A 27928-nucleotide genomic window follows, 5' to 3' on the forward strand; every position below is an offset into this window, starting at 1 on the left:
TCAGTATCCTGTTCTGATACCTCCAGAAAGCAAAATCTGAAGGAAATGAGCTGGTATTTTATGCAGATCTTGCCTCGACACAGAGTTGGGAAACAGCCAGGAAACAGAACCAGTACACCATTTAGATAAGATGTCTGCTACCCTTCAGGGCACTAAATACCATCACAAAATGGACTTGGCTGACCAATGCTGCAACAGCAAGAAGAACCAAAGTGTCCTGGCTATCAGCCTAATTAAAAAGGTGTGCTTAGGAAGCACAGAAAGAGAAATGCTTAAGAAGTGTTTTAGCTACACTAAAAAAACCTACAAAAACATGTATATATATATATATTTACCAAAGTAAAGAAAATAACTGATAAATATGTTACAAGGTAATGTGCACGTCAGTTCATGCATGTCTCAATAAAATAAATAGTATTCTTATAGCTAGCTCATCATATCCGAATAACATATTAACCTTGGAATGTAAATAAGTATTTAAAAACAAGCAGCAAACAATTTACTTGTAAAAATCTGTCAGACTCAAGACATAAAACACTGTAACTTAAAATGTGACACTCATAGATTAACTTTCTGAGCTTTTTTGATACCTCTATTTTTTTTTTTATCCTTTCTCCGTATATCTCTCTCTTTCACTGACTTTCTTTTTTACTAGTTCTTTGCCCCTGTTCTCTTAATGACTATAATACAAAATACAATAAAGCAGATAAAAAAAAAAATAGAGCAAATAAATATACCCCCCATGCATGCTACCTAATTGTTCATTTCTATGCCTTCATTCTGTAGGCCCTCTGGCCTTGTTCTTAACTACATATCTTGTGAATTCAGATGTAAAATAAGGGAGTACAATTATGATTGGGAAATTTGTTATTAACATTAAAAAGATAATTAGTAGATACCACCTGATTCAAAATTTCTGCAAACTGGGGAAGTTTGCTCAATTCCACTAGGTTTAGCCACATCATGTCAAGAATCCAGCGGAATGGTTTGGGTGGGCAAGCCTGTAAATCGAGTGCTGCACCTCCTGTAGATAAAAACATTCTGATGAAATACACATGACATTACAGGGGTCAAGATATATTTGATATTTCTTTTTAAGTTATGTTTTCTGGGCAATGTAATTTTCACTGGGGTACTCATTGCACTTTTATTTACTTAGCATTTACTTCATAAGATCATAGGTTAATTGAGTTTAGAAGGGACCTCAGGAAGCCTCTAGGCCAACCTGTTCAAAGTAGGGTCATCTATGAGATAAAATCCGGTCTTTACCCTGTCTGGTCTTGAAAATCTCCAAGGATGGAGACTGTACAACCTTTCTGACAATGTGTTCTAATTTTTGTCTGTCCTCATAATGAAAAAAATTCCCCTTACATCCACTCTGAACGTCTCTTTTTTTCCAGTTTATTTCTGTTTTCTGTTATCTTCCTATTGTGCACCACTGTGAAGAGGAAGGGTCTGTCTTAAGGATTTTCATAGCCTTCCAACGAAGGCTACTATTGGGTCTCCCCTAAACATTATGTTCACCAAGCTGAACAAGCCCAGTTGTCTCTGGTTCTCATATTAGATCATGTGCTCCATATAGTTTAAGTTTATATAATGACACTGATTATATTTGAAGTATCAGAAATTCTTTAATAGTCTCTTTTCATTTGATACTGATAATACAGTAATGATAATTTTGTATTTATCTGAAAGATAAAAATATTCCTTGAAGACCTTCCCTTAGAAAGTCTGTATTTTATCCCATTATTCCTAAAAAGAAAATAAATTGAAAAGAAAGTCTTATTTTCTCAGCTGCAAACTTCTACCTCTTCTCTAATGAAATGCATAGTTGTAATATGTAGTTAAAGAGTGCTATACATGGTAGCAAAGTATTCTCCTGGGATCATTGGAAATAAAACCTAACCACAACAAGAGAAGAAAGACTCTGGACTGATGGAATCAATCAATCCTAGACCAGCATAACAAGCACTAATCATTTTAGATAGCATAGATGAGGCCAGATAGCCAGTAGATGATACACTTTTCACATCTTCTGATATGCAGTTGAAGAGGAAATACAAAGGAACACCTGCGGGATAAAACTGCAATCCAATTCTAAACAGACTAACTTTTAACTCATTATCACAATTAACTTTTTATAGTAATTTTCTTCTTGTAGTTGCCTCTTCTCCAGTCCTCTACAAATTAATTAGTGCCACTTCTTGGGAAAACTAGAGGGTGTTGGTTCCAGTGGTCTCCAGAACTAAGATAATTTATTTATTTAGGTCAATGGTACAATGAATTTCACCAGGTTGTTACAAACAGACTGAAAAATCACCTTGGAATAATAACAATTATTATTTTAAAGCACTTTTATGCACATCAGCTTGTACGTGCGTGTATACATAGTGTATATATATGAGATGTAATTATTTCAGTATTTTCAAATTATACATGCTTACCAAAAACTACATATATAAATATGTAGTTCCTTTTCAATTAATATAGTACTACTTTTAGAAACTGTGTCTAATTATTCCACAGAATACCAAGAGGCTTTGAAACAGATATCTTAATCTGCACCCACCTCATCCTGAAATTCTTCATGAATGTGATCTAGAGAAAATGAATCATGAATGAATAAATAGAAGACAAATATCATTGGAGTCAAAAAGAGATTAGAGTATTAATTTCTCATATAAAGTACAAATATTGTTATGTATTAAATTACTGGGATGACACTATATATGGTATTTTTGATGCAGTTAAAGAATTAATATTTACTTTAAAGTTCTGACACATTATAAGAAATAGTTTATGGTGCTGCAAATGCTATAATGCAACAAATTCCTTCTGATTTTCCTGAAGTCTTTTCTGCTTACATTATAGATTTACTTTCTTGAGATGTTTTCCTGCAGGCTTACAGAATGTAAGAATTATATTTACATTATCAGTGATGATTTTCAGGAAACAGCAGCTCTGCTTCTTTTGAAAGAATAAACACATAATTCAGAAAGACTAAATATTTTCCTAGCTACCTGAATATCCTTAAGTAGAAACACAAGAATTCCCTTACTGAATCTGGACATTAGTATGTCAATGGGAACAATTAATATCAAAAGATAGTAAAAGTTTCAATGAGTGGGCAGTAAACAGATTTTAGGGAAGTTTTTGCTTTTGGGGAAATTTTTAAACCTTAAGTTTTTCAGGCAGACTTAGTCAATGAAGAATGAGAACTAAAAAAGTCTAAATAATGTGTTTATCATCGCAATACTTGATATTCTTGCTATTAATATACATACCTAATCTTTTGTTAAGTCCTGCTAAATTCTTAGGTTAGTCATTTGTTATGTTAATGAGTTAAATATGCAATACCTGAAAAAGTCTATTCTTCTATTAGTTTTCATTTTGCCATTCATAAGCATATGTGAAAAGATCCAGCATCTAGAAGAATTTCTGCAATGCTTTCCTCCACATATGGATAGAGTTAGATATAATCAAGAAACAGAATTTGATAGGATAAATATATGATTTGAATGCTTTCATGAACTACTGAAGGACCAATTAAAGGGCAGACTCTTGTTCAAGAAAGTGAAGTAGTTCCCATGTACAAATCCAAATTATTTGTCATGCAAAAATGTAGAGCTGCTTCATTTGCTTTTATTACAAAGTTTTCTTGCTGTTGTGCTTTTTCTCCCTCCTTTGGCTCCAGGGGTGACAAGATTCAATAACCACACAGAAAGGGCTGCTTCATGAAACCTGGGGTGCAAATACTGATTTGCCTGTATTTTCCATATCTACCTGTTCAAGTTTCCTTGAAGCATCCACTTATGTCTTTGACATTAGGATATATGGTTTGAAATAACTGCCTGGGATCCACGTATGGATCCCAGAATTTTCTCTTAGTCTCTGCAAACCGAAATAACACATATCAAAGAGAAGATAACAAAAAGTGTTTACACAAATCTGTAATCAGTTATTAACAGTTTTATTACACAATTATACCCTGTTCCAGAATCATGTTTCACAGATTTAATTCAATAGGTCAACAGGAATATTTTTGCAAATTACTTAATTCTGCAAAAAAATCACTATCACGTTAGCCAAAAAGACTTTTCTTAATTTTCAGATCTAATCACTAATTGTCCACAAAATAGCATAGCTGACAATATTTCAGGCTTTTGTTTAAGTCAACAAAGCTGAGGATGTTTTGCAATTCCTCTGTAACATGCTCTCTAATATTTACGGAGCTTCTTAGTAAAATATATTTTCTGCTAGAGAAGATCATATTCTTCACTTGTGCCAGTCCCTCACTTTCTACTGGTAAAGGACACAGCCTACCTAAGTGTCAAGATACCTACAAAACTGTCAATTAACTTCTTAGATTTTCTCCTATCTTTTGGATTTTGTTTCTTTCTATGTTTTTAATAAAAATTCTATGCCACCATCATGGGAGGCTATTTTCCTATAACTTGGGGACCTGCTTTCTCTGTTTTGCTGATTTATGGTCACCTCCAAGTTGTATCATTAAAATATTCAGGAAGGGCCTAGTGTTTGGCTTTAATGGAATACAGTAAATAGAATGAAATTCAATTTATGTACTTTAGCAGAAGGAAAGATTTAGAGTTGATAATTTCCTGAGACTAGCTGAATAATGAGCTGTAGAGACTTTTTCATTTCAAATAGCAATGCTTATTTCACTGAGACATCCCCTGATAATATGGCTGATGATAAGCCACGAAAGCTCTGCTGGAAATGGAAAATAAAGAGGAAGAGAGATTTATTTTTCAAATAAATCCTTTCTTCAGCTGCCCAATGTTGTTTGGTAACATGGCATTCATTTTGCACCAAGAACTGCTCATTCAAGGAAGAAAATTGAACAATTCATTAATTGCAGAAGATACCTAAGAGTCCAGGACAATTTGGCTAGGTATCTGCCTACTTCCTAATCTTATTTAATATCATGTGAATTATTACAGAAAATCTATTGTGACTTTGGAGTCATTTTATACACCAGAAGAATTTCTCACTACCAAATCAACTGTGGTAAAGGTAGGCAGGAAACTGCAACCATATGTTCTAGGCAAAAATTGCTAAAAGTACTCCTGTATTTTATTACATATTTTCATGAGTTAAAAAGGGGTAAGTGACTGCTTTCTGCTTCAGATGCTGAAGGTTTATATTCCTCTGGCAAAAAAAAAAAAAAATCCATGAGCTGAGAAGCCAAGAAATACGGTTCCTTGTCAAATCTTACTAAAGCAGACAGTTAATTTTGAAATCATTTCTAAGCATGCCCTGCCTTACATCAGTGGTAAACTGGTAGCTGGATACCGTTCTCAAAGGATAAAACCATTCCGACAAACTGGAAAGCAAAACAGAAAGTGAGTTTAATTCTGGTTTGTATCCATTTTAATCATTAAAGGAAGATAATGATCTTCAAATCCAGGTTCACTACTTTGACATTATATCTCTGCAAGATTCATCTGAACACTGTAAAAATAAAACATGATTTATATAGACCTCTGCATAAGCAATCCTGATCACATTTTTTAGCAGAGGGACAAATTCAGAGTACAGAGGAGGCAGACCTGGCCAACTGGGACACAGAAACACATTACGTTCTCTAAAAGTCTGTGTTAGCTGGCTGGCAAAAGTCAGAGAAAGCTCACACTGAAACTGATAAAAGACTGTAGCACCTCCTGGACTTTACGTGTAGCTGTTCTGGCAACTTAGAAGATAGCTTTATTCAGTTCCATCAAAGCAGAGAAGCAAAGGAGCAATATGTCATCTAATTTATAAAAATGATACGAATATAATACACAAATATACAAGTACTAAACCAATTGATGGATAGAAGCAGAACTATCTTGATCTCAGGACAGAACACAGGCTGCATAAATGGCGGAGGTAGAACTGAGGTGGGGAACTGCATCTCACTTCACTGGACCACAGCATGGATATGGACAGAGGCGGTTCCCACAGAATTATTGCTAGAAACCATGCAGCCAAAAAAGCCATACCTTGAAATGGTATATAAAAGTTTAAAAAGTTGAATTTAGCTCTACATATAATAACACAATTTTTGAAACTTACCTCTAATAAGTGCATGGAACTCTCTGTTTTCCACATGTCCTCTCTCAAGATCAATTTTTAATGTCAGCAGGAGGGTAAAGAGGAATTTGTGGTTTTCATGCAAGCCTCTAACAGAATATGAGTGAATTTCAAAGGTAAGATACTCAATAATATTTGAGATTCTTTTCTGAGGTAAAGGAGACTTCTTTGATCTGAATCATGAAAACAAAGCACAAAGAAAGCATGTTACTAACAGCATATACATTGTAAAGACAAACATCTGAATAGTAGAAAAATCTGTGTATTCCTACTTGGCCATGGATTGATCAAATAACTTCAAGAACTGAGCCAATGAAGTTTGATACATATTATTGACCATGCTCATTTCTGTAATAAGAAAATAAAGAATGCTTCCACGTGTAGCAGCCGGTCGATATTCCTCCTGAGCAGTGTTAATCTTCACTTCAGTTTCTGCTGCCACAGACAACTTTTCAGCTACTTCAGCAGCCGTTTGCTTAGTTGTTTGCAGAACACCAATCAAGGATTCATCATCTACTAGTGAACCTAAAAAGTAAAATAATGGATGTTTAGGACATTTTTATAACATTTTTTTTCAATTCATATATGTAAAACCAAAAGGCCAAATTACCAGAATTATTTATAACAAATGGAAATGATCTACTGAATTGCAGAAAGCTTTTAAAATGGACACCAAACAGGATATGTAATACTAAAAATTAGTTGTATATTCGACATGCTAAACAAATGCATTCAACCTATGTCAATATGAATGTATCTATACCAAAGAGCTTTGCAGCATGTACTAGAGAAGTCAGCTTTCTTATGCACACAACATACATATTCATACACAGTACTTCAATTATTTTAAAGTTTGTTGATTGGTACACTCAAAGTCAAAGAGATGTAGGGTCCTAGAAGCAATGGTCACACAATAGTATTCATTGCATCTCAAGTGCTTACTGATTAATTTGCTGGAAGTTATCACCTTCTTTTTCCACCAAAGAGATAGTAATTGACCATGTGCAGCCTCCTAATATACTGCAAAAGACTTTCAACACCATTTAAGCTAGCCCATTTTGCTTTGTATTTTCAATAGATTAAGGATTTGCCCATGATCATTATCTCATTTGAGGGGCCAAAAGCTCTCAAGAAATTGATGTGCTTCACAAATCTTGTTCAGATGTTAAAAACACTTAGTGTCTAGGGTTGTATGTACTGGTAAGCTATAGTACCAAACCCCTCATACTATGCTAAATCACTATACTTTGAATTTCTACCATTGGATGTTCTCTTATTGTATCTTGGATGGATAAATCCATTTCTATATGGAAAGATTTTAATGTGAATCAGCTTAATCTGCCTAATCTGCTTAATACTTTGATACAGAACCTCTGGTTGCACTTAGTTTGTACAGAAGACTGTCTTCCAGTTCTTTCATCTTCCTCTTATTAAAAGTTACATCTTCGATGAGTTTAATTCGTTCTGCCTCTAGTTCCTATTATTAAAAAACAAGAAAATGCCATGACACTTTACAGACTGTAACTGTGAGTCATACTTAAAATTCAGTTGCTGATTTTTCAGGTTCATGAAATGCAATTGGAGACAAAGGTGAAGAGATGGATCCAGTCATGAAATGTGCATTTTACTTCTTCAGGTAGCTAAACCATGGTTTTATAATACTTTTTTTTTTTTTTTAATAACAAAAAAAATGCAGTGTATTTCAGTGTATTCAGTAGTGTGTATCAGTGTATTTCACTATCTTATGAAATAACTTATCAGTGCTAAATGCTGTGCTTAATTGTTAGTGTCATGCTGACAGTCATATGTAGAAGATCCTCAAGCTGTATTTTTGTTATTTGGAAATTTCTATACTGAATCTGTATAAAATTTTAGAAAATGGCTGATGCCTTTTTTCCATTTGAACAATTTTTTTTTTCCCCTACATACTAAAACCAGCTAAATTAAAAAAAAAAACCAAAAACAAAAACAAAAAAAGACATCACTATTGTTTGTGCTGTTAAGGTTACCTGTTTTTCAGTAATAATTACTCTTCTCAGTAACTGATTCTCAAGTCCTTTCATTGTAACAGTAAAATCAATAATTGATGTTTTTGCATTAATTTCAGGTGTGAAAGCAGGATTGGGTAGCTTTGTAGTAATGTACAGTCTAAATGAACTCATAACATCTACTTCCTTATCACCAACTTTCACCTGTGGAGTAAATTAGAATAGCATTAAGCAGAGAAAAATGAGCTGTATTCGACTCAGTAATATTGACCAGAAAAAAATTACATTACTTGAAATGCCAGAAAGAGGAAGTTAATTTTGCAATTCGAATTCATCATGAAAATAACAACTGATGACCAAAGTAGCAGATAGGGTACATTATAGAAGCAGCATTCCCCTCCTGGTAAATACAAAGATTACTTCCACTGTGAGTTCTAACTGATGGCTTCAGAACCATTTGGTTTGTGCTCTAATCACATCTCAAATTAAGATGGCAGAAACTGCTGACCTTTGGAGAAATCACTGTTCGCTTGTGTTTAGGAAAAATAAATTAATTGATCCAAAAATTGAACATAAATTATTGAAAATTAACTCTATATTTATTAGGACTAAGCAGACCTTAAAGAATCTTTCTAAGGCAACTATAAATTTATTCAGAGTTTTCCACAGAAATTTTTACAGAAAATATTCCAAATCAGCAGTCCAACTTGACAGTTGCATGTACACAAGGAAATCTGATCACTGCATATGACACTTCAAAGCCACTACAAATACCTGGTTTAAGAATGAGTAGGACCAAACCACTCTCTTAAGCGTATTGCTTGCTCTGACATTCAAAGTGAAACTACTCCAAAAAAATAGAAATAATTTTATTTTCATTATCATTAACAATCTGGTCTACCATCTCTCTCATATCCCATCCAGTTAATTAAGATTATTTGAGAAAAATATGGAAATATATGGCATATGCCGTCATTTTATTCCAGGATGTTTGAAGGGGATTGTTTTTAAAATTCAGGAGTGATTTCTTTATCTAATGAAGGTCAGAAAAACTCATGATTTGTCAAGGCTGAGAATATACTTAATATTATTAATAAAACTTTGTGGCTTGTTTCATCAGGAAACAGCTCTATTACAGATTAAAGATTCTGTAGTTGCTATAATCAGTGATCCACACTAGGAAGAGAGTGCTTTTTTCAATTCTATTAATTCTGTTAAAGAGAGTAAAGTGAAATTGCTTGAAAATCAATACAAAGTATTGTAAGCATTCAACAGAATAAACAAAACTGGTTGCAGTTTGGAATCTTCAGTAATTAAACTTAAATTTTAGACTCATGAAGTTACTACTTATCAGAGGCTCTGTCTTCTATATTTTATTAGTTCAGTTTGATTCTTCACACTACACTACTGAATACGAAGTTCACCTGATTCAGCAGAGGTTTGAAATAAAAGGGTAAAATATCATTCATCACAAAGCTAACTACTTATTCCAGGTCTTTTGTGTGATTACTAACCTTAAAAGAAGTTCCAGATTTCATGAAATTCTTTTCTAATATATTATCAAGGACTGGATCCAACTCTTCACCTATATCTTCAATCACAAGTGATCGTCCCAGTGAAAGACTATCTTCTAGGTGTGTACGGAAGTACTTGTCATTCAAAGTTGTTACCTCAAAAAGTAAATTATAATTTGATATAAGGATAAAAACATTTCTTCAAAGTCTTACATGAAACCCACAGATAAAACTATGAAAATTTTTTTCATTTATTTTGTTAGTTACATTTTAAATAAAGTAATAAATGTTGAGCACATAGCAATTTATGCAGAAATACTTCTTGTGTATACGAAGAAAAGTACCATAAAAAGGTGAATTACAAGATTGGCTGTAATGGAACCTGCAAAACTTCATTATGAGAGTAATAACGTGCCAAATAAAACTGGTATAGCTTATTGGGAATTGAAGATGTTACCTATATTTTTAAAATCACAGACACCTAAATTTTAATTTTCTATTCTATGTTGTGAGGACTAGATCTTCTAATTTTAGATTTGAAGTGTTGAGAAACTCTTTCTGGAAACCTGAATTCAGTCTAACCAGTCTAACAAATTATTTGCTGTTACAATATTATGAACTCAGATCTTTGAGATAACATGAAATGGGATTCATAATATATGAAATCATTAAAAAACAATAATAATAATAATAAAAACAAACAAAACCCAACAAAACAAAACAAAAAAACAAACACAGTAATTTTGTATTTCTTCCTAGATTTTGGCTTTCAGAAAGTTCTCATATTATTTTTGAGATTTTCTCTGCAAGTATGATATAGGGCCATTCTACTGGAATGTCATGGTGGACAGCAGGTCGAGCATGAGCCAGCAATCTGCCTTTGTCGCAAAGGCCAGCAGCATTCTGGGCTGCATCGGGAAAAGCATTACCAGCAGATTGAGGAAGGGGATCCTTCCCCTCTGCTTGATACTGGAGACGCATATCTGGAGTCCTCTGTCTAGATTTGGGCTCACCAGTGTAAGAGAGACACGGAAGTGAGTCCTGCAAAGGACCACTAAGATTATTAAGGGATTCGAGCACTTGACATATGAGGAAAGTTGAGAGAGCTGGGATTATTTAGCCTTAAGAAGGCTCACAAGGATAAACACCTGGTGGGTGAGAATGAAGAACAGGGAAACAGACTACTCTTAGTGGCAGAGAGTAACAGGACAAGATGAGATGGGCACAAATTGAAATATAGGTAATTCCATTTAAACATAAGAATAAAACCCCAACTTTATTGTGAAGGTGGTTGAGCACTAAAACAGGCTGCCCAGAGATGTGGTGAACTCTCCATCCTTGGAGATATTCAAAACCCAACTGAACACAGTCCTGGGCAATCTGCTTTAGTAGATTCTGGTCTGAGCAGGGAGGCTGGACTAGATGATCTTCAGGGATCCCTTCCAACCTCATCTTTTCTGTGGTTCTGACAGTTTACTATATTAATGATAAAATAAGCAAGAACTTCACATTCACTTTACTCCAAGACTTAAAATCTTCAATATCTAGAGATCCTAAAACCCCCAAATTCATGGAGATTTGGGAGGACATATGAGATTTTGCAACATTCAGGTTAAGGGTTTTAAAATGCAGGTTCCTTTTCCCATGCTATTTCATTTGTGAAAAATTAATTTGTGATGCAAACTACAGGTGACACATGAATGCCTTGTATTATATTTCATGAGCAGACATTTAACCTATTGGCTTGAGCTATAGAAGATCTATTAAACTTTCAGTAATATTAGGATAGACAAATTTTTCTTGGGTTTAGTTTCAACTGTATGTCCTCAATTTACTTTTGTAACAATAACTTCATGTTTGAATTCCATGTCAGGTTCTAAATTCTGGACAGCATCAGTTTATGTACTTTCCCTACATTTTCAAAGCTGTAAATTGTCCTGCCGTTGTCTGTAATCTTACTAATAGTGGCCGAATTTATTCTCATCTAATAATTTGATATTATACTCTTTTGCTATACCTTTCACCACTTTGCCCTCTCTAAATGGAACATACTCAACAATTTTGACGACAAGGCTACCTCCTTCTCTTTCATACTTCTTGCTAGATTTCATACCAGTATTTACTTAGTATATAATCTTTTCCAAGACCTTGAATGGGATTTACATCTCTTGTCAAATTCTCTGCTGATGCATCTACATCATTGTCCTTCTCCATACAAGTTAGTTATCTCAGATGGGTGTGTATGAAAGTTACATTGACTCAAATGCAGACACACCCTAAGGCAATAATGTTTGAAGGAATATAATACAGCACAGCATTCCTTTAAAACACTGCTTACCTGTAATTCATTATCCTGTTCTTTTGTTTTAATCCATGATTTTCCTTGAGTCTGTGGGTCTACCAAAAGCGGGTATCTAGTTGCCTTGGTGACAATGATACCATTCTGAATTGAAAGATCATCTCCAGGCAGTCCTTGAAGATTCCACTCACTAATCTGAAGAATACAACAACAACAAAATAGTTTGGAATAAAGACTCACTGTAATTATCTTTCAGTAACAGTTGTTCTAAGAAATAATGGGGACATCAAACAATACGGGATGCATATCTGAACCTGCTGAAAAATTATTAACGCCGATGGAAAAATATTTCCAGGGCATTATTTTTACAGATGATTTTAACTATATAGAATGATTAAAAAATACATACTTTAAAAGTGTAAGAAAGTCAAAAGGCAGCTTAACAGCCAAATTAATCATTAGGATCAATTAAGAGAAAACCAGGCGAAGAGAGCTTTTGGGGCTTAGCATTTACTGAAGGAAACTTGAAGATTTTGGAATTGTCCTCTGACTCATTTCTCATACATTCACATTGAAGGAAAAGACTTTATGCCTTCTTTTTTAAATGTTTGCTTTGATATAAAATTTATTTTTGAAGCCAGACCCAGATAATATTGGCAGAACCAAATGCTAACCACCAAACCCACTGTTTTAGTAGATATGAGATCTGTAGCTGTGGTGATGGGTTCTCAAAATAAGATACTTGAAAGTGCACTATCTTACTGGCAATTTTTTAATTGCATAATATGTCATTTGTTTATAATACATAACTTGTTTATCTTTCTAAACACTGGCCAGTACTGAGATGCTTAGTGGAAATGGCCAAGAACATTTGGAAACCCCAGAACTACACTGCACAGCAATGTTGGGGATTATAGTTCTGTTCTAAGCAAGTATAATGCTGGCTAACAGTCACAGAATGTGTTAACTGAAATTATAATGAAACCCACCAAGCCCCAAAAACTTACTGTTGGTGGATCTACCAACATGGAAATCAGGTTCAAATTTTCAGAAAAGGGGATTTTATGGGCTCTCATTTCTGCTTCCCATAAATCTCTAAGCAAAAGCTTCCTGAAGTTTTGATTGAAAGGTCCACAGTATGAAAGAAAACCTGTGCAGAGCAGTACATCTCCCACAAGTCTACAAAAGGAACAAAATAATAATTAAAAGGTGATGTACAATTTCAATTTCTATTGATTTAGACAATCAGCTTTTGAAACATAAGATTTCTGTTCTGAGGACAATTTAAGGACAGAACTGTTGCTCTTTGAGAACAACAAATAGCTTCTTTATGTTTCCAAAATATTTCTGTGGCAAAACTTAAGAGTAATATTGTATGAAAACATTATCTTCACCCGTACAAAGTAATAAAGCCCTGATGACAATTATTCCTTCGTTCATAGCTGGAGCAAGAAATCGGTTTATTTCTTTAAAATATGTCTGCAATACAATATTTATCAAAAGATGCAAACTTAATCTTCTTAGAATGAACAGACCTCACCAGAAATGGCCAGCTGCCCCCTTGGGAATTTATGTAAACAAGCATTCCATAGAAGCTGAGTTTAAGCTTTCAGGCTCTTTACCTTTAGCAACTATTTTGACAAGTTTCCTGTTTCTGGCTCCTAGGCTGCTCAACATTTTGTAATTTGGGCAGCAAAACAAGGGGGACTCCCAAGTTTCCAAGTATCTCAGAATAAGGCCTACTGTCCCACATGTTTCAACACACAGACTATAGGACAAGGGTTACTGTCTGGTCTCTAGGCTTCTTTCTTTTATTCCAAATGCCATAACTAATAGCAAAAGGGGTGCTTATTTTACTATCCAGTATTAGGCCAGGAATCCTTCTTTTTTCCTTCTCAATGTCAGCCTTAGATCATCCCTACCTCCCACCTATCTGAAGGTTTCACTTCCCAGGAGCACTGGAACGAGGTGCAGTGTTATGAGGGCAGCAGAGGCAGCGGTAATACAGACACATAACGACACTAGAAAGAATCCCTTTGGAAATAAATCCCCAAATCAGAGGTATTGTTCTGGACACAAGCACTCAGCACTCAGGTATTTAATTACACAGAAGGAGAATTCACATTTCAGTATAGTTCACTTAATTGTTCAACTATATTAAGATTTCCAGGAGGAAAATAAGATATAACTATTAAAGCTAATAAACTGTTTACTAGATGTTCAGATTTTACACATATTCTGTTGTGGGTTTTTTACTCTGATGAATTTGATACCTCTTAATCTGAGATTTAAATTCTTTACTTTGCTGAGTCCACCTAATTTTCTCTCCACTCAGTCCATCTATAAGCACAGAGGCTGCTTCCATCTTTCTTCTGCATGTTTCTGCATCATTCAGTAAGTCCTAAAATTGAAAAAATGTCCTACATAGTTAAATAACAGAATGCAAAAATCCAGAGTAATTTTATATATTTTTTGATCTTCTTATATTTATTATGATTATTTTATTTAAAAATCATTCTTGAGAACATTAAGTGCATCTATTGTCTAACATGTTCCTCTCCACAGAAAGAAGGAAATATGAGAGAACATAAGATATAAATCTCTTCTTTTCATACCTGAACCTCATCCATGTCATTCAATGTAGTAGACCCTAAATGTGTTTGTATCAGTTCCTGATTACATAATAGCATTGTATGCAAGCATTTTTCATAATAATAAAATACTTCTATCTCACCATTTTCTCCTTCATTGCTGCATCAAACTTTGCCTGAACTTTATCCAGTTCAGCTTGCTTTTCATCTAATGCCTCCTGAGCCTTTGCTAACTCTGCATTAGCTATTTTCAGGCGGCCTTCCTGTTTTGCCAAGTTAGCCTGAAAAGAGAAGAAATATTAAAACAATATTCATACAGGATTTGAATATACTTTGATAAATTATTTTAAGCCTGCTTAGCTGGCAGTCATGAGATGGTAATACATCAAAATAACTTCTATATTAATATTTTTATGAATATTAAAAAAGTTTAATCTGAAAACTATACTACATATGTACTGCAGATGCTATTTTTCTGTTAAATAACAATGTAGTATTTGATGTTCCTACTACACATTGTCAACTTTATTTCTTTTAAAAAAAATCCATTTAAAGAAGCTGGTTAAGGAAGTAAGGTTTCTCTGATTTCTTAAGTCAAATCTTAAGTAAGATTTCTATGAAGTAAGATTATATGCTTTATTATTTCTTTTTTATTTGTACATTCTGTACATTCTATAGTGATTAACAATCACAACAGGAGATTGGTCCTTTATCACCTAACAATATAGCTTTTACCCACTAGAAATCCATGATCCTAAACCAGAGAATGTTATTGCTCCTAGACTGATGTTTATGCTGAATACAGGAAATTCATTAAATATTTTTTTTAAATCATCCACTTGCATTACTGTTGATTTTGTAAATAACCAGTGACAAAAATTGTGGAAAAGATTTGGAATCACCATTCAGATGCTTTCCCCTTTTACTTTTTTTTTTTTGGTAAACTGTGCTACATATATGGATTAAATACTTGTTTTGGAATCCAAAAAGCAACAATCAATGCCTTTAACTTTCTATATGACCTTTACCTCTGATAAAAATTTTTATTGAAATGTTCACAAATATCAGAAAGAACACCCACACGAAAGTAAAAATTACTCTTAAAAATGTTTTACTCCGTTTGGTTCCCACTATTGCAACGTAACTCGCTTATTGATGTGATCTCTGAGTCTCTTCAGAATGCCAATATTTGGGCAAGATATCCATCCTCCTCTCCCTCTAAGTTATTATGTGAAGGCAAAGAAGATAAAATAGCTGTGAATCTGTGTTTGCAGGACACTTTAGAGAAGGAAAGGAGGTACTGGTACAACTTTTGGAAAACAATTATAAATTAGAACATAATAAAAACAAAGGCTGAAAACACCTTCCACTGTACATAGTAAACCTGAGCACATAAATTTCATCTACGCTAATTTTTTTTCTGTATTCTGTCTAGAATCATGAAGAGGATATGGGGTTTTTCTGCTCTTACCCTTAACCACTGAAGTCAACAGGCAATTATGTCTGAATAAAGTTATCTAAATACATTTTTAAAATCCTACTACTATTAAATGAAATTAAAATAAATAGAAAGCAAACACAAAGCAAGCGATGATGTATTACCTTAAGAGGTAAGACTTCTCTGTTAACACCGTAAAATATTGCCATGGCTTGTGTCCAAGACAGGAGTCCTGCCACATTACCACACACCTTTTTACTCTGAGTCAGTGTATAGTCTTCCATGTTAAAGTAAGGCTGGAGTAATTCTACTGTCTCTTCATTGATTGTATCCTTAGGAAACTGCTGTAGACTCTGCAAGAATGGACCACTCATAAGCTGCAAAAAATGACACAAGATATTTATAAGCTATTTATACATTTTACATTCAAAAGCTTGTTCATAGGTATGTTAAAAAAAATGTTCCTAAAATTCTTCTGTAAAATTAGGTGATTCATATAGTTTAAATTATAACTGTGATATTCAGTTGTAACTCCTCCCACATGACTTCAATTATTTTACAGTTTTAAGCAGTTACACTCCGGTAACTTGGTTTGAAAGTTATTGATTACTTTTGATTTCCATATTCTCGTGTTACCATTTAAAAATCATGTAAGAAGCAGCATTTCATTGAAAAAAAATGAACCACGATAAAGCCTCAGAGATACATTTGTAACTTATGTAAAGAATGAAAAAAACTTTATGCATTTGTGAATGTGGTCTAAATGCTTCTGAAAAGGGAAATCATTGGGTTTAACTTTTTTCTAACAAATGTTTAACATGTTAAAGGCAACTTATTAAATAACTGTTTATTCCATTCCATTATGTCAGGTGAAAATAAGAAATTTTGATGGTTTCTTAATTCCTGGAAAATCTCTATAATAAGCAAGAGCTTTATTCATATCCAAAATATACCATTATTCTTCATTTGCATGAAAAGAAATGAGGCAATAATATTTGCAAATTGATACACTATTAGAAGTAGAACATAATTTAAAGAATGGCAGGAGAAGGCATAGAAATACAAGAATATCCTGAGAGAAGATCAAAGTCCAGAAGGAAAACATGTTTGTCTGACCAAGGAATTTGGGCCAGGATTACTGAAATGCAGAATGGGAAAAGCTACTATCTCTTCATCAGTCAAGTAATCTTTCAAATGAACAAGGAGCCTGGAAGGATCAGAAAAGACTGTCTGAATGTGAACCTGTAAGTTCCCAAAAAGAAAGAGGGGCTTTCCAGAACACCATTATCTCATTTATGGTTAACATGATTGGTATGATTTACTTATTTGCTATCAGGTCATATCCCAGGAACAGGACAATGAAAATCTAAAGCTCCTACTGCAAAAGTCTCTAAGCAATTCACCTACTCCTTGCTACCAAATAAACTCTATTTGTATACTATGCCCATCTTAAAACCATATGCTTCCCTTTGCACAGAATTCTGTCCTGTTTTGAGTAAACAGTATCATAAATTCTACAGTATGTGAATTGCTATTTGTGATGTTTAAGAAACACTGTTTGCAAACTCTACTTACTTTTAATGATTCTCCCCATGATGGCTTACAGCAAGGTTTTTCTGGATCCATAGTAACTGGATCTACTGGCTTTTGGAATAGTAGCAGACAACAGTCCATAATCCTCATAATCAGGTGAGGAGGTTTTGCAAGTTTTCTAACAGTAGCAATATCCACTGGTTTGATGGTCTATTTGAAGAAAAATGTAATAGAATCCTGCATCAATGCTTTTATTCTATTTTCCCATTCGATATCTTGATCTAAATATTTGTTTGTCATACTCTTCTCTGAGGCAGGTTTGTACTAAGTACATACAAAAAAAGTTTGTAACTGGGCTTACTTCAATAAATTTCCATTTCATGAAACTTAAATAATTTATATGAATATATATCAGACAAGAATATTTTCGCAGTGCTAAAAATATCATTCAAAAATCCAATTTAAATACATGGACCAGCAGCATTAACTTATCAGTCAAAGTGACTGAAGAAAATCATATTGTAAAATTGCATAGGACTTAATTAAAAGCAGTTTCATTGGTAAAATAGTATTTTGGATTTTTACGGGTTCAGTATCTTCATTTATTCTGAGATGGATTTGGCTATTTTTGTTGTTTTTAAAGTTATTATGAGATATGGTTTCTTTGCTTAATTTTCTAGTAGCATCACTGGCACTCTGCTTAGTTTAATAACCATTATAAAAATAATAAATGATTGCAAACTTCAAAACTAAGATATTAATTTGTGTCTACAAAATACCCGCATGCCACTACCTGTCTAGTAGGAGTAGTTACAGTCACATTATAGAAACCACAGGATAATGTACGAGTTCACACATTTTGTAAGTGAATTTTGTGACCGTTTATGGAAGTTTCATTTATCTCATTATCTAAATGTCAGTGTAAGAGCAAATAGTGCTCCTTTTCTGGATTTCTCCACTCAATACCTTTTGTCACATAAATTCTGGTAACTGGAACAGGCCTTAAAAATGTAATACAATATTGATTTCTGATTCCAGAGTTCTTTACTTTTTAATTGTTCAGAATAGAATAATGAAATTATGTAGTACAACAATGCCTCCAAATTTCTTAACCCTGATTCTGATTGCCCTGAATCCCCTTTGTTTCCTGTTTCTCTCCAAATTAAATGTTTTTTGGTGAAGGAAGAGATGGCCTTTTATTCATCTTAAAAGAAAGATACAACTAGTTAAGTATGAAGAAAAAACAATCTTTTAGCACAACAAGTATTCTCCTGAATTCAGAATAACAGATATTGTAAAGGCATCTGTGACTTTTTGAGATTTATACCTTCATAATGATCAAGTATTAGGGTGGAAGCAGAGAAAATACTATAAAATAATCTCTTATGTGTTTAAGGCAAAATGTGAGCTCTATAAATATTCATCAGAGTCTTGACCACAAACTGTGAAGGACTGATGACAGCAGTCAAAACCAAGTGACAATCGCACATTGGTGGCTCTAGCCTTTCTTTCACGGGTGACACAAGTAATACAAAACTAATAAAAATGTAAGAATTTTATTCACATTCAGTGCAGCTTCTGCTTCTTCTAATGCTGGTTTAGCTGCCTCCAGTTTACATTCTGCTTTCACTTTTTCTAAATCAATTTCATCTACAATTTTTTGTGCTTTATCTTTCACACCCTGGACTTCATTTTTTACTTTAGCTGCAGCTTCAGCACTTTCTGTGACTTCTGCTAGTACCTGGAATTGATAGTAAACATAAAATGTATAATTCAAAATGTTGAAACAAGTGATTAAGTTATCAGATGCAAGAGAAAGCAGGTATGTAAAGGCTATTTTGCAGAAAAATATAAAGCTAACCCTAATTATATATGGCATTACATAACTATGGAATAAAAATTAATAGAATTTACAGAATCCTCATAAAGAAATGTTGTATGAGTCTCTCAGCAGGAGTTGGATAGTAAAAAATGCATTATTTTTATAATGGATAGAAGACCTTTCAGTGGCTTTTAAAGCCAGGTTTTTTTAATCTTATGATGGATTTTTATCCTATTTGAACCCATACCTTTTCAATACAATAAGTATTTGCTTTTTTCACTATAATTCTGCACAATAAAAATAATATAGCTAGTAGAACTAATGGAAGATGGCAAACCACCTGCACTAATGATCAGCTTCTCTTTTACTCCTTTAGTCTAAAAAAAGTCACTTTTCATTAGTCTATTCAAAGAATAGCCCTATATGAATTCACAGAATGAAGTTATCCATTTATGTCTGGTTCTTCAGTACACATATTTTTAACTCTCTTGTGCATGTGTGACATATAGCTGGTGTCAGAATGTTTTTTGACCAGTATCAGCTGTATGGTCTAGGCTTGCACTCTATATGCATTTACAAGAACATAAATAATGCTCTCAAATACCTGTGAGAAAAAAAAAAAAAAAAAAAAGATAAATTCTTCAAATCCCTCTTTTTTTTTTTTTTTTTTTTTTGGTGAAATCCAATTCTGAGTTCTACAGGGCTCAGTACTAAGGGAAAGAAGGAAACATATAGAATATAAACAATATTACATTTAGTTTAAATAAATGCCTGTTCTTCTATTGTTTGTCCATATATCATCTACTTTTGATGACTCGTAAGTAGTGCCTTATTGAAAAAGTTGACAACTAAGGCTGTGTGAATGATTGCCAGAGAGCTATTTCAAAAATGTATATCAAAAATAAAGATTAAACAAAGTGAACTCTTCCAGCATATCTGCCATACTCCTGAAATACAAGAAGCTAAGTTTATCCCTTTCTGTCATAATTTTCTCTCTTATGAGAGTAAAGGCCTTGAAGAATTCAGGCAGTCCCTTAGCCATCACTGGCCAAAAGTTTGCTTTCCAGGGCATACTAGATATGCACCACCAAAGCATTATGGTATCTTTCAGAAAACAGAATGCATATATTAATTCCCTAAGAGAATCATTTTGGAAACTAGATTTCTACCTTACCACCAATATCATGAACACATAGACACCTTGTTAATGTAAAAAACATAATATGAACCTGAACTGTGATGAACTTTTTTCTAAGCATTTTTGAAATAGTAAAGTCCTGTTATCATCTGTGAACTTCCTATCTGCAAATAAGTGCACATATAACCCCAAGTTTAATAAACAACAATCAAGCACACAAAAACCCATGAAACAAAGAATGAAACCTGAGGCTTATAGGAGTGGGTAAGAAATGGGAGAACATGGAAGGCTGTCAATCTCTGCAGTTTTAATGTGCCTCACCTTCAGAAGCTAATGATGAACCAACATGCTACAGGGAGAGGAATGAAACCTCATCTTAGACCACAATGCATGGGTTTTGGCTTGTACAAATTATGAGAAAATTCTGCAATAGCACTTCACTGTACTATATATCCTGGCACTATCCACTGCCTTTTGCTATTTAACACTCAAGTACTTACTTTATCTGCCTTAACAGATGCCAAAGCCAGTTCCTTCTCTTTAACAGCCAACTCCTGAGAGAGTTTAGCAACCGAATCACTGGCTTCCATCAGCTTAGACAGGCCTATAAAGTAAAAGATAAAATTCAGAAAAATTAAAAATATTTTCTTTCCTATTTAAATAATACTTTCTAGCTCTGGATCCCAAATGCCTTGTATACTGTGTTTTAAATCTGTGTAAAGGAGAAAAAGTGGGTGTGAGCAGTCATACTATCATGACTGTGCCTACTATTCACTTTTCATGGATATAAATGATCTCAGAAGATACAAAATGATTATAAACAAGCTTGAGCCTTCAAAAGAGAAATCCATACTATTTAGTTTTAGTTTGTTATAGCTGCAAACAGTACCTAAAAGTGTATAGCTGGGATATTGCCTAAAATAAAATATATCCCTATGCTCATTATGCAGACTGCTTAAAAAATAAATTAAAAAAAAAATTAAAAAGAGGGAGTACGTCAAGGATATGTTCTGTCATAAAGTCACAGGACAATCAGAAAATCAGACTGATGCTGCATTTGTATCACTGCAGGAGGAAATTACATAAATATTAGGTTCCATAACTGTCTTCCAACAGGGAGTTCTTTCTAGAAAGAAATGAAGTCACCAGAATCAGACCCAAAGGTCACAGCAAGATTGCAACCTGCCGTTCCTGCATATTGAGTTCACCTTCTCCTGTCCCTGGCAACAGTGAGTGAAGAAAAGCACAAATAACCACCTGGCTTAGGGCCAGTCCCATCGTAGCTCTTATATGTGCTGAAGCAACCAACCGTAGAGGCCATTCAGCCTTACACTCACAGTTGCCCAGAAAGAGATGAGTTTGCTCCCTCTATAATTGTTATCTATTCAGTCTTCCCCATGCATTCTTTTGTTTCTCTCCTCTCTTGCTCATAGATTTGAGCAGAGATTTTTGGCTGTTCTGGAGCTTCACATTGCATGCTGAAGCCTCTCTAGCCTCTCCTCTCCATCACTGAGTTTTAAAATTTTACAACTTGCTTGGAAGCATTCCCCTTATTTCCCTCTGTCGCTAAGAGCTAGAGTCAGAGTACACTTGCAGTTATACACTTGATGTGTGATGTTTCTTTGCAATGTCTCTCCACTCTTCCGTTACCACATTTCACACAAGCATTCTTTCCTAGAACATTTCTTGTTCTGACACAGCAGTCTCATGATCAGTCTACTGTCATTCTACAGTCTCCTTATTATTCCTCACCAAAAGACAGGTTATTTTGCCACTCTCAGCAGTGAAGTTCGAAGGTATAGTCACTGAAAGACATTGACTGGGAGACAATAGAGATGTTTTAGAACCTTTCCTTTTCCCAGACATATGCCACTTTCTAAAATACTCTGAGTGATAGAGGTATACAAACACACTAACATTCTACCCCCACCTTCCACTCCTCTGACAGTAATTTCCAAAATGGTTGTTACTCTGCCTCACTGTAGAAAAAAGTTCTAAAAGAGAAGCTATGAAAGTCATACCCTTTGCTGCATTAGCTTTCCCTGCTACAATCACAGAGTGAGAAGAAATAAAGATGAACAAAGAATGGGAATATGCAGAAAAAGAAGAATTGAAAAATCTGTTATAAACATGAAACCTTTATATCTTCTTCAGGTCCCCTGCATACTTCCAATCACAAGAAACGTTACAACAGTACCATGCCAGCAGATATTTTTTTTTTTTTTAGTGCTCATATTCATAAATGAACGCCATATTTAGGCATTAGGAATAGGAAAAGTATTTTTCAGGGGAATATGTAGAACTCCATGTAAGAACCTTACTGATATCAGCTACAAATTATCTAAAGCAAGTTAAAAAGGCACCATATATTTTGATCCTATAGAGAGAATCAAAATAATTTTTATCTTTTGTCAATGTGCTTTGTAGAGAATATAAAAAAATTATAAAAAACTTTATTAAGATACTAAGCCACAGTACTCAGCATCTCAAGGACGCAATTTCTCTCACTTTTAATTAGCAGGAGATCTAGCAACAAGTTGCTCAAATGGATGACATGACCACTCTGTCAAAGCTAAATTGAGGTCTTGTAGAACCGCAGTCCTATATGAAAAGACTTTATCTACATGTGGTGCTCTACCAAGGATTCCACAGATAGATTCTAAGAGAAGACAGGATGTTAAGCATTCAGAAATAATTGTAGCTGTCAGTGGATCTCAGTTTTTTCCTCATCTGTCTCACAAGATTTTTCACCCAAAGTGACAAAGCAGGAAAGAGATTACTTCTATCTTTCAAAATATGTTGCTTGTATAGAGTACAGTGCTGACAAGCACACTTTCAGTGTGCTTGAGCAAGAGACATTTCTAGAAATCAGTACAGATTAAGGTATTTCTTACAATTTTGCTACTTTACAAGCTTTTTGAATTGGCTCTGACACTGTTAACATACAGGGAAAACATTTCAACAAGGAGATGAAAAGAACGACGTTATCTCAGCTGAGTTTAACAACATAAAATTTAAATACCATATCAGAATAATCTCCTAACAAGCTGAAACAATTCTCAAGGTTAATTTTTTAACCTTCTAAATCTTTTTGACATTAATTGATAAAAGACTAAGGATTAAAGGATGGATGTGCAAGATATTAGTTAATAATCCATAATAAAGTTTTTGAGAAAGTTCTTTAAGATGCAGTAAACAGTTCAGCACATTTAGAGTTGAGAATGACCAGTATTATTGCTGTTTTGTAATACACCTTTTCTATGCAAGTGAAAATATTTAGAATATTTTCTGGCTGGCATAAGTATTGTCAATAAGCTGACAGATATGACTTTCTGAGTATCAATTATATAAAGATGCTGCACTAGAAGATGTACATGTACACGGTCACTTTTTTGAAGACCATGTAAGAAATTAGCAGTGATATGAAAGAGTCTAGGAAAATCTGCACATGAAATTTCCTTGACAGTGCAGAAACTACTTAAGTTAGTACTTTTCAGTTATTTTTGAAAATAGAAGAACTGAAGAAAGAATACACACACACACTCCTCAGAAATCTTCAAGGCTCTCAGGCTTTATCCCCATCTCAAGCAGGACTAACAATAAGTTCTGATTTCTAGAACTGGCAACAGAACCATGTAGGGAAATTTAAATAATATGAAGATACTGAGGATCACGTACTCCTCAAAAGTCTACTCTAATTCAGCAAACAATTTGTGAATAAAATAAATATCTACATATTCTTATACTATTCTTCTTGTTGCATTAATAATCATTGACTAAATGCTACATCCTTTTACCTTTGTATGAAAAATCTTATCACATAGAATTCTCTATTCTATTGATTGATTGATATACCTTTTCCCATAAAGACCAAGTTTCCTAAGCTATTCAGTTGCCTTTGTAGATTTACAAAAACACATCTAGATGCAAACCAAAGAAAACTAGAAATGTATTCTGAACCCATTAAGTACTAATCTAATGCCAAAAATTAGGTCATTTCAAATATATATCCAAAATTAGAAGGACATTTCAATGATACTTTTCTATATTTCAGATCCCTAGTTATAAAATGACTACAAGTAACAGCTGCTTATTCTACAGTAGAAATCTGAAATAAATCAACTGTGAAGTGCTCAGACTGTATATTGAGAATATACATAGAAAAGTCCAGAAGTAAAATAATAACTGTGTTTAGGGCTACCTCTCTCTCCATTAGTAAATCAGAAGCTCTGGCAATTTTCAGGTTCTACTTTCTGTTATAAATGCTAAACTGGAAATACTGAAGTTTAATATAATGTGGAGATGAATGATTAAGCTGGCATCTGCTTTGAGGGATTTTTGTAAGAGAATCATTGTGAGTTGGTGATAGCTGGAGTGCTTGGAAATGGTCCTCATATGCCACCAATTTTGGACTGTGATCAAGCAGAACTGATTTGAAGTGATCACTGAATAAGATGTCTAATACTAAAAACACAGATCATTTGAGATCATACATGGAAATATAAGTTTATCCCTATGTGCTTACCAGTTTGCATACGTTGAGCTTGTTCATTAATACTCTCTAACTTTTCAGTATAAACTTCTTTGTAGCCATTGATGAAAGAGAGATAGGATTTAGGTGTTACATAAGTTCTTCTTCGATACCTAAAACATATTATATTGGTAACATCAACTTACTACATATTTTTGATATCTACAGCCATTTGATTACTTCCAAGAAAACAGAAGATTACATAAATCAAGTCTTTCATTCAGACAAAATAATATTTCTTCATAATGCAAAACTTTATTTCCAATTATGTTATTTTTATCCACATAAGCAATGTTTGAAAGATTGTTGAATAGTGGGAATGAAGATAATGAATTAGCAATATAATAGTAATTACTTTTCACAGCCTTTTCATATATTAATATAGCAGATTTATTTTTGTATTAGCCTTAAAGCACATTTATTGATTTATATAGCACAAGTTCAAAAAACACTATCAGTAGCAACACTTTTGAGATTAATTATTGCACTTGTATAAAATATTACCTTTGGAAATAATTCTCACAGCTTTCTGAAACTATATCATGAAAGAGACCCATGGTTTCCACTACTTGTGTTTTAACTGATGCAGAGCAGACCATATTAAATTCTGAAAGAAAATAACTAGCTACAGCTACAAGAGCTTCCCTGGGCCATCGACTGAACCAATCCATGGTGCACCCTGATATAAGACCAGGAAATTTCAAAGAACGTGCACGGAACTTCTCACCAACCTAAAGAGAGCGACACTGTTAATTTACAATATGATACAAAATTAGGTCAATCAAAATGTTTAATTCATATAAACAACTACATAGTCTATTTTTTTTTCTTGCTAATTTTCTCCTTATAAAACCCTCCACAGCTTTATCTTTAATGGAAGTATTTTGCTAAATTTCCAACATTCGATATTTTATGAAATTTGAAGAAGTTAATGACCAATATAAATGTTCCTGTATATTTTAAAATTTCAATTGACATCTTAATTTCCATTAAATATTTGTTTTCAAATAACAAGCAAAAGTTTCACAAAGATAAATTCATTAATTTGTATTAGGGAAGAATATGCCAGGAGGAAAAAATAAAAAAAGAAAAATTACTTTAACATGTAAGGAATTATTTAATTTTTAAGTATTCTTTTTTAAAATTCTGACAACTGTACTATTACTTCTGTTATCTCAGCAATTATAACCAGACTTCAGTAACCTCTTTATGCATCTTTAAATGTTCTTAAAAATATAAAGCTTGACTAATCCTTTCACACCTTATGGGTTAGTTTGCTAATGGAAGTAAGGAAAACAGATATGAAGAAAAAGCTTACTGGAGAAAAGCAGAGGACAACATGCAAGTTCTTCCTTGCCCGACTTAAAAAATATTCATAAAGGTTATCAAAGGTAGGGGGACACCGAGGCATCTCTTTTTTCATCACAGGTATTAATCCTTGGGTGATTTCATCCAATTCATCCCGAGCAAATAAATTAGAAATCTTTTTGTAAAATGAAAATTGGCAAGAAAATGTAATTATTATAGAGTTTATAAATATTTGTCTGTTTACATCTGTATCTCTCTTTCTGCATATATACAGTTTAGACAGATTAAAAACCAATTTATGTCCCTGATTTAGACATGTAACTCCATTAAAAACTAGGAAGAGTACAGATCTTGACTGGCCAGTGAATCCCCATTTAATAAAGGCTACTGAAATACCCATCACAGCTCCTTATCTTTTCCTGGCTTACATCGAAACAGAAATAGAGGAACTCCAAACCAAAAGCACTCCTCATTTTAAAGGTTGGGATATTTTAGAGTTAATAATTATTGATTCTACAATTTATTATAATAATAAATAGAAATAGACTGGTGGGAACAAATTCATCAGTTTTCTGCTTCTAAAGTACATTGTGCATCATGTTGAGACTCCTACCTCGCCTGAAGACAGCAGAGTATTTACATATTCCAAAAATGACTCCTCTTTTATTTCATTATCAGTGAAAATAAAAGTGACGCCTTGTCCTTCTGCTCCAGCTGTTCTATACAACAATTTTAAATCATCTGACAGATTGCTTACATTATAGGATCTATAAGGAATAAGAAACGTTACCTGTTAATTCAAAACAACTCAGGATACTGCTATTTTCAGATTATACTGTTTTATGAATTATAGTGAAAACATCCTTTGTAAACACACATATTTTGGCTCAGTGATAGCTAACACATGGCCCAGCTTCTTCAGTTCAAATAATCCAATGTTGTATACAAACCAGGTAAGAATTTGTTGTTCTTCACATTTTTAAATGATGACAAAATGAAAAAAATATAAAAGGCTGTTAAAGAGATAAGGTTATAACTGTGTAAAGAGAAAGCAATACCATAAATCAGATTTATATATTTCTTGCATTTCTTACCTGGTTAAGGTGATCTGAAATATTTTATAGCCAGCAATAAATGAGGCCAACCTTGAGAGACTTTGTTTTCCAGAGCCGCCAACTCCAACAAGTAAAGCATTTCCATATGCTGTCCGAATTATCCGGGAAATCTATACAGGAAAATATGGAAGAAAAGTTCATTAATAAATTTAAATTAAAACATTAATTAACAAAATTTAAAATCTGTTATATTCTACATTTTGTTTACTAGAGTACAGTGTAAAGATTATTAAAAGGATACTTGCAGAATATTTTTCCTCTCAAAAGAACACTCGGACATTCTTAGGAATTTTGGGTTGCTAATGAAAAAGCTGTATGTAAGAATATAGGATGGCTATAGCCAGCTGCATATAGGATTTAAATACATAAAGGGAGACATTTTGAGCTCCATTTTATGTTGAAAGTATCATTCTGAATGTGTTTAAAAAAAAAAAAAATTAGCTAGAATAAAAAACATACTACATTCCTAATTTTAAGAATCTGAAAGACTCAGACACATTTAAAGTATCATTTAGTGTAATCTTCTATTTTATCTACCTTGAACATTTCCTTTGAGAT

At 33.5% G+C, this 27928-nt stretch overlaps 1 protein-coding gene across 1 annotated transcript in view; it reads right to left on the reverse strand.

The window, feature by feature from the left end:
- The window catches only part of DNAH8 (dynein axonemal heavy chain 8), a 138695-nt gene that overhangs the window by 20318 nt on the left and 90449 nt on the right, over positions 1-27928 (reverse strand). Inside the window, exons 61-79 of the mRNA XM_042789612.1 lie at positions 27350-27480; positions 26869-27022; positions 26266-26430; positions 25452-25678; positions 24942-25060; positions 20917-21020; positions 19021-19197; positions 17499-17666; positions 16088-16300; positions 14629-14766; positions 14168-14295; positions 12902-13073; positions 11934-12089; positions 9596-9751; positions 8103-8285; positions 7465-7570; positions 6366-6618; positions 6076-6266; positions 903-1024 (exon numbers count right to left, since the gene is read on the reverse strand). Coding sequence (XP_042645546.1) covers positions 903-1024; positions 6076-6266; positions 6366-6618; positions 7465-7570; positions 8103-8285; positions 9596-9751; positions 11934-12089; positions 12902-13073; positions 14168-14295; positions 14629-14766; positions 16088-16300; positions 17499-17666; positions 19021-19197; positions 20917-21020; positions 24942-25060; positions 25452-25678; positions 26266-26430; positions 26869-27022; positions 27350-27480 — 3063 coding nt within the window. The remainder of the gene's footprint in view (positions 1-902; positions 1025-6075; positions 6267-6365; positions 6619-7464; positions 7571-8102; positions 8286-9595; positions 9752-11933; positions 12090-12901; positions 13074-14167; positions 14296-14628; positions 14767-16087; positions 16301-17498; positions 17667-19020; positions 19198-20916; positions 21021-24941; positions 25061-25451; positions 25679-26265; positions 26431-26868; positions 27023-27349; positions 27481-27928) is intronic.

Source organism: Tyto alba, unplaced genomic scaffold (genome assembly GCF_018691265.1).
Source record: "Tyto alba isolate M040663 unplaced genomic scaffold, T.alba_DEE_v4.0 Super-Scaffold_16, whole genome shotgun sequence".
Classification (NCBI taxonomy): Eukaryota; Metazoa; Chordata; class Aves; order Strigiformes; family Tytonidae; genus Tyto; species Tyto alba.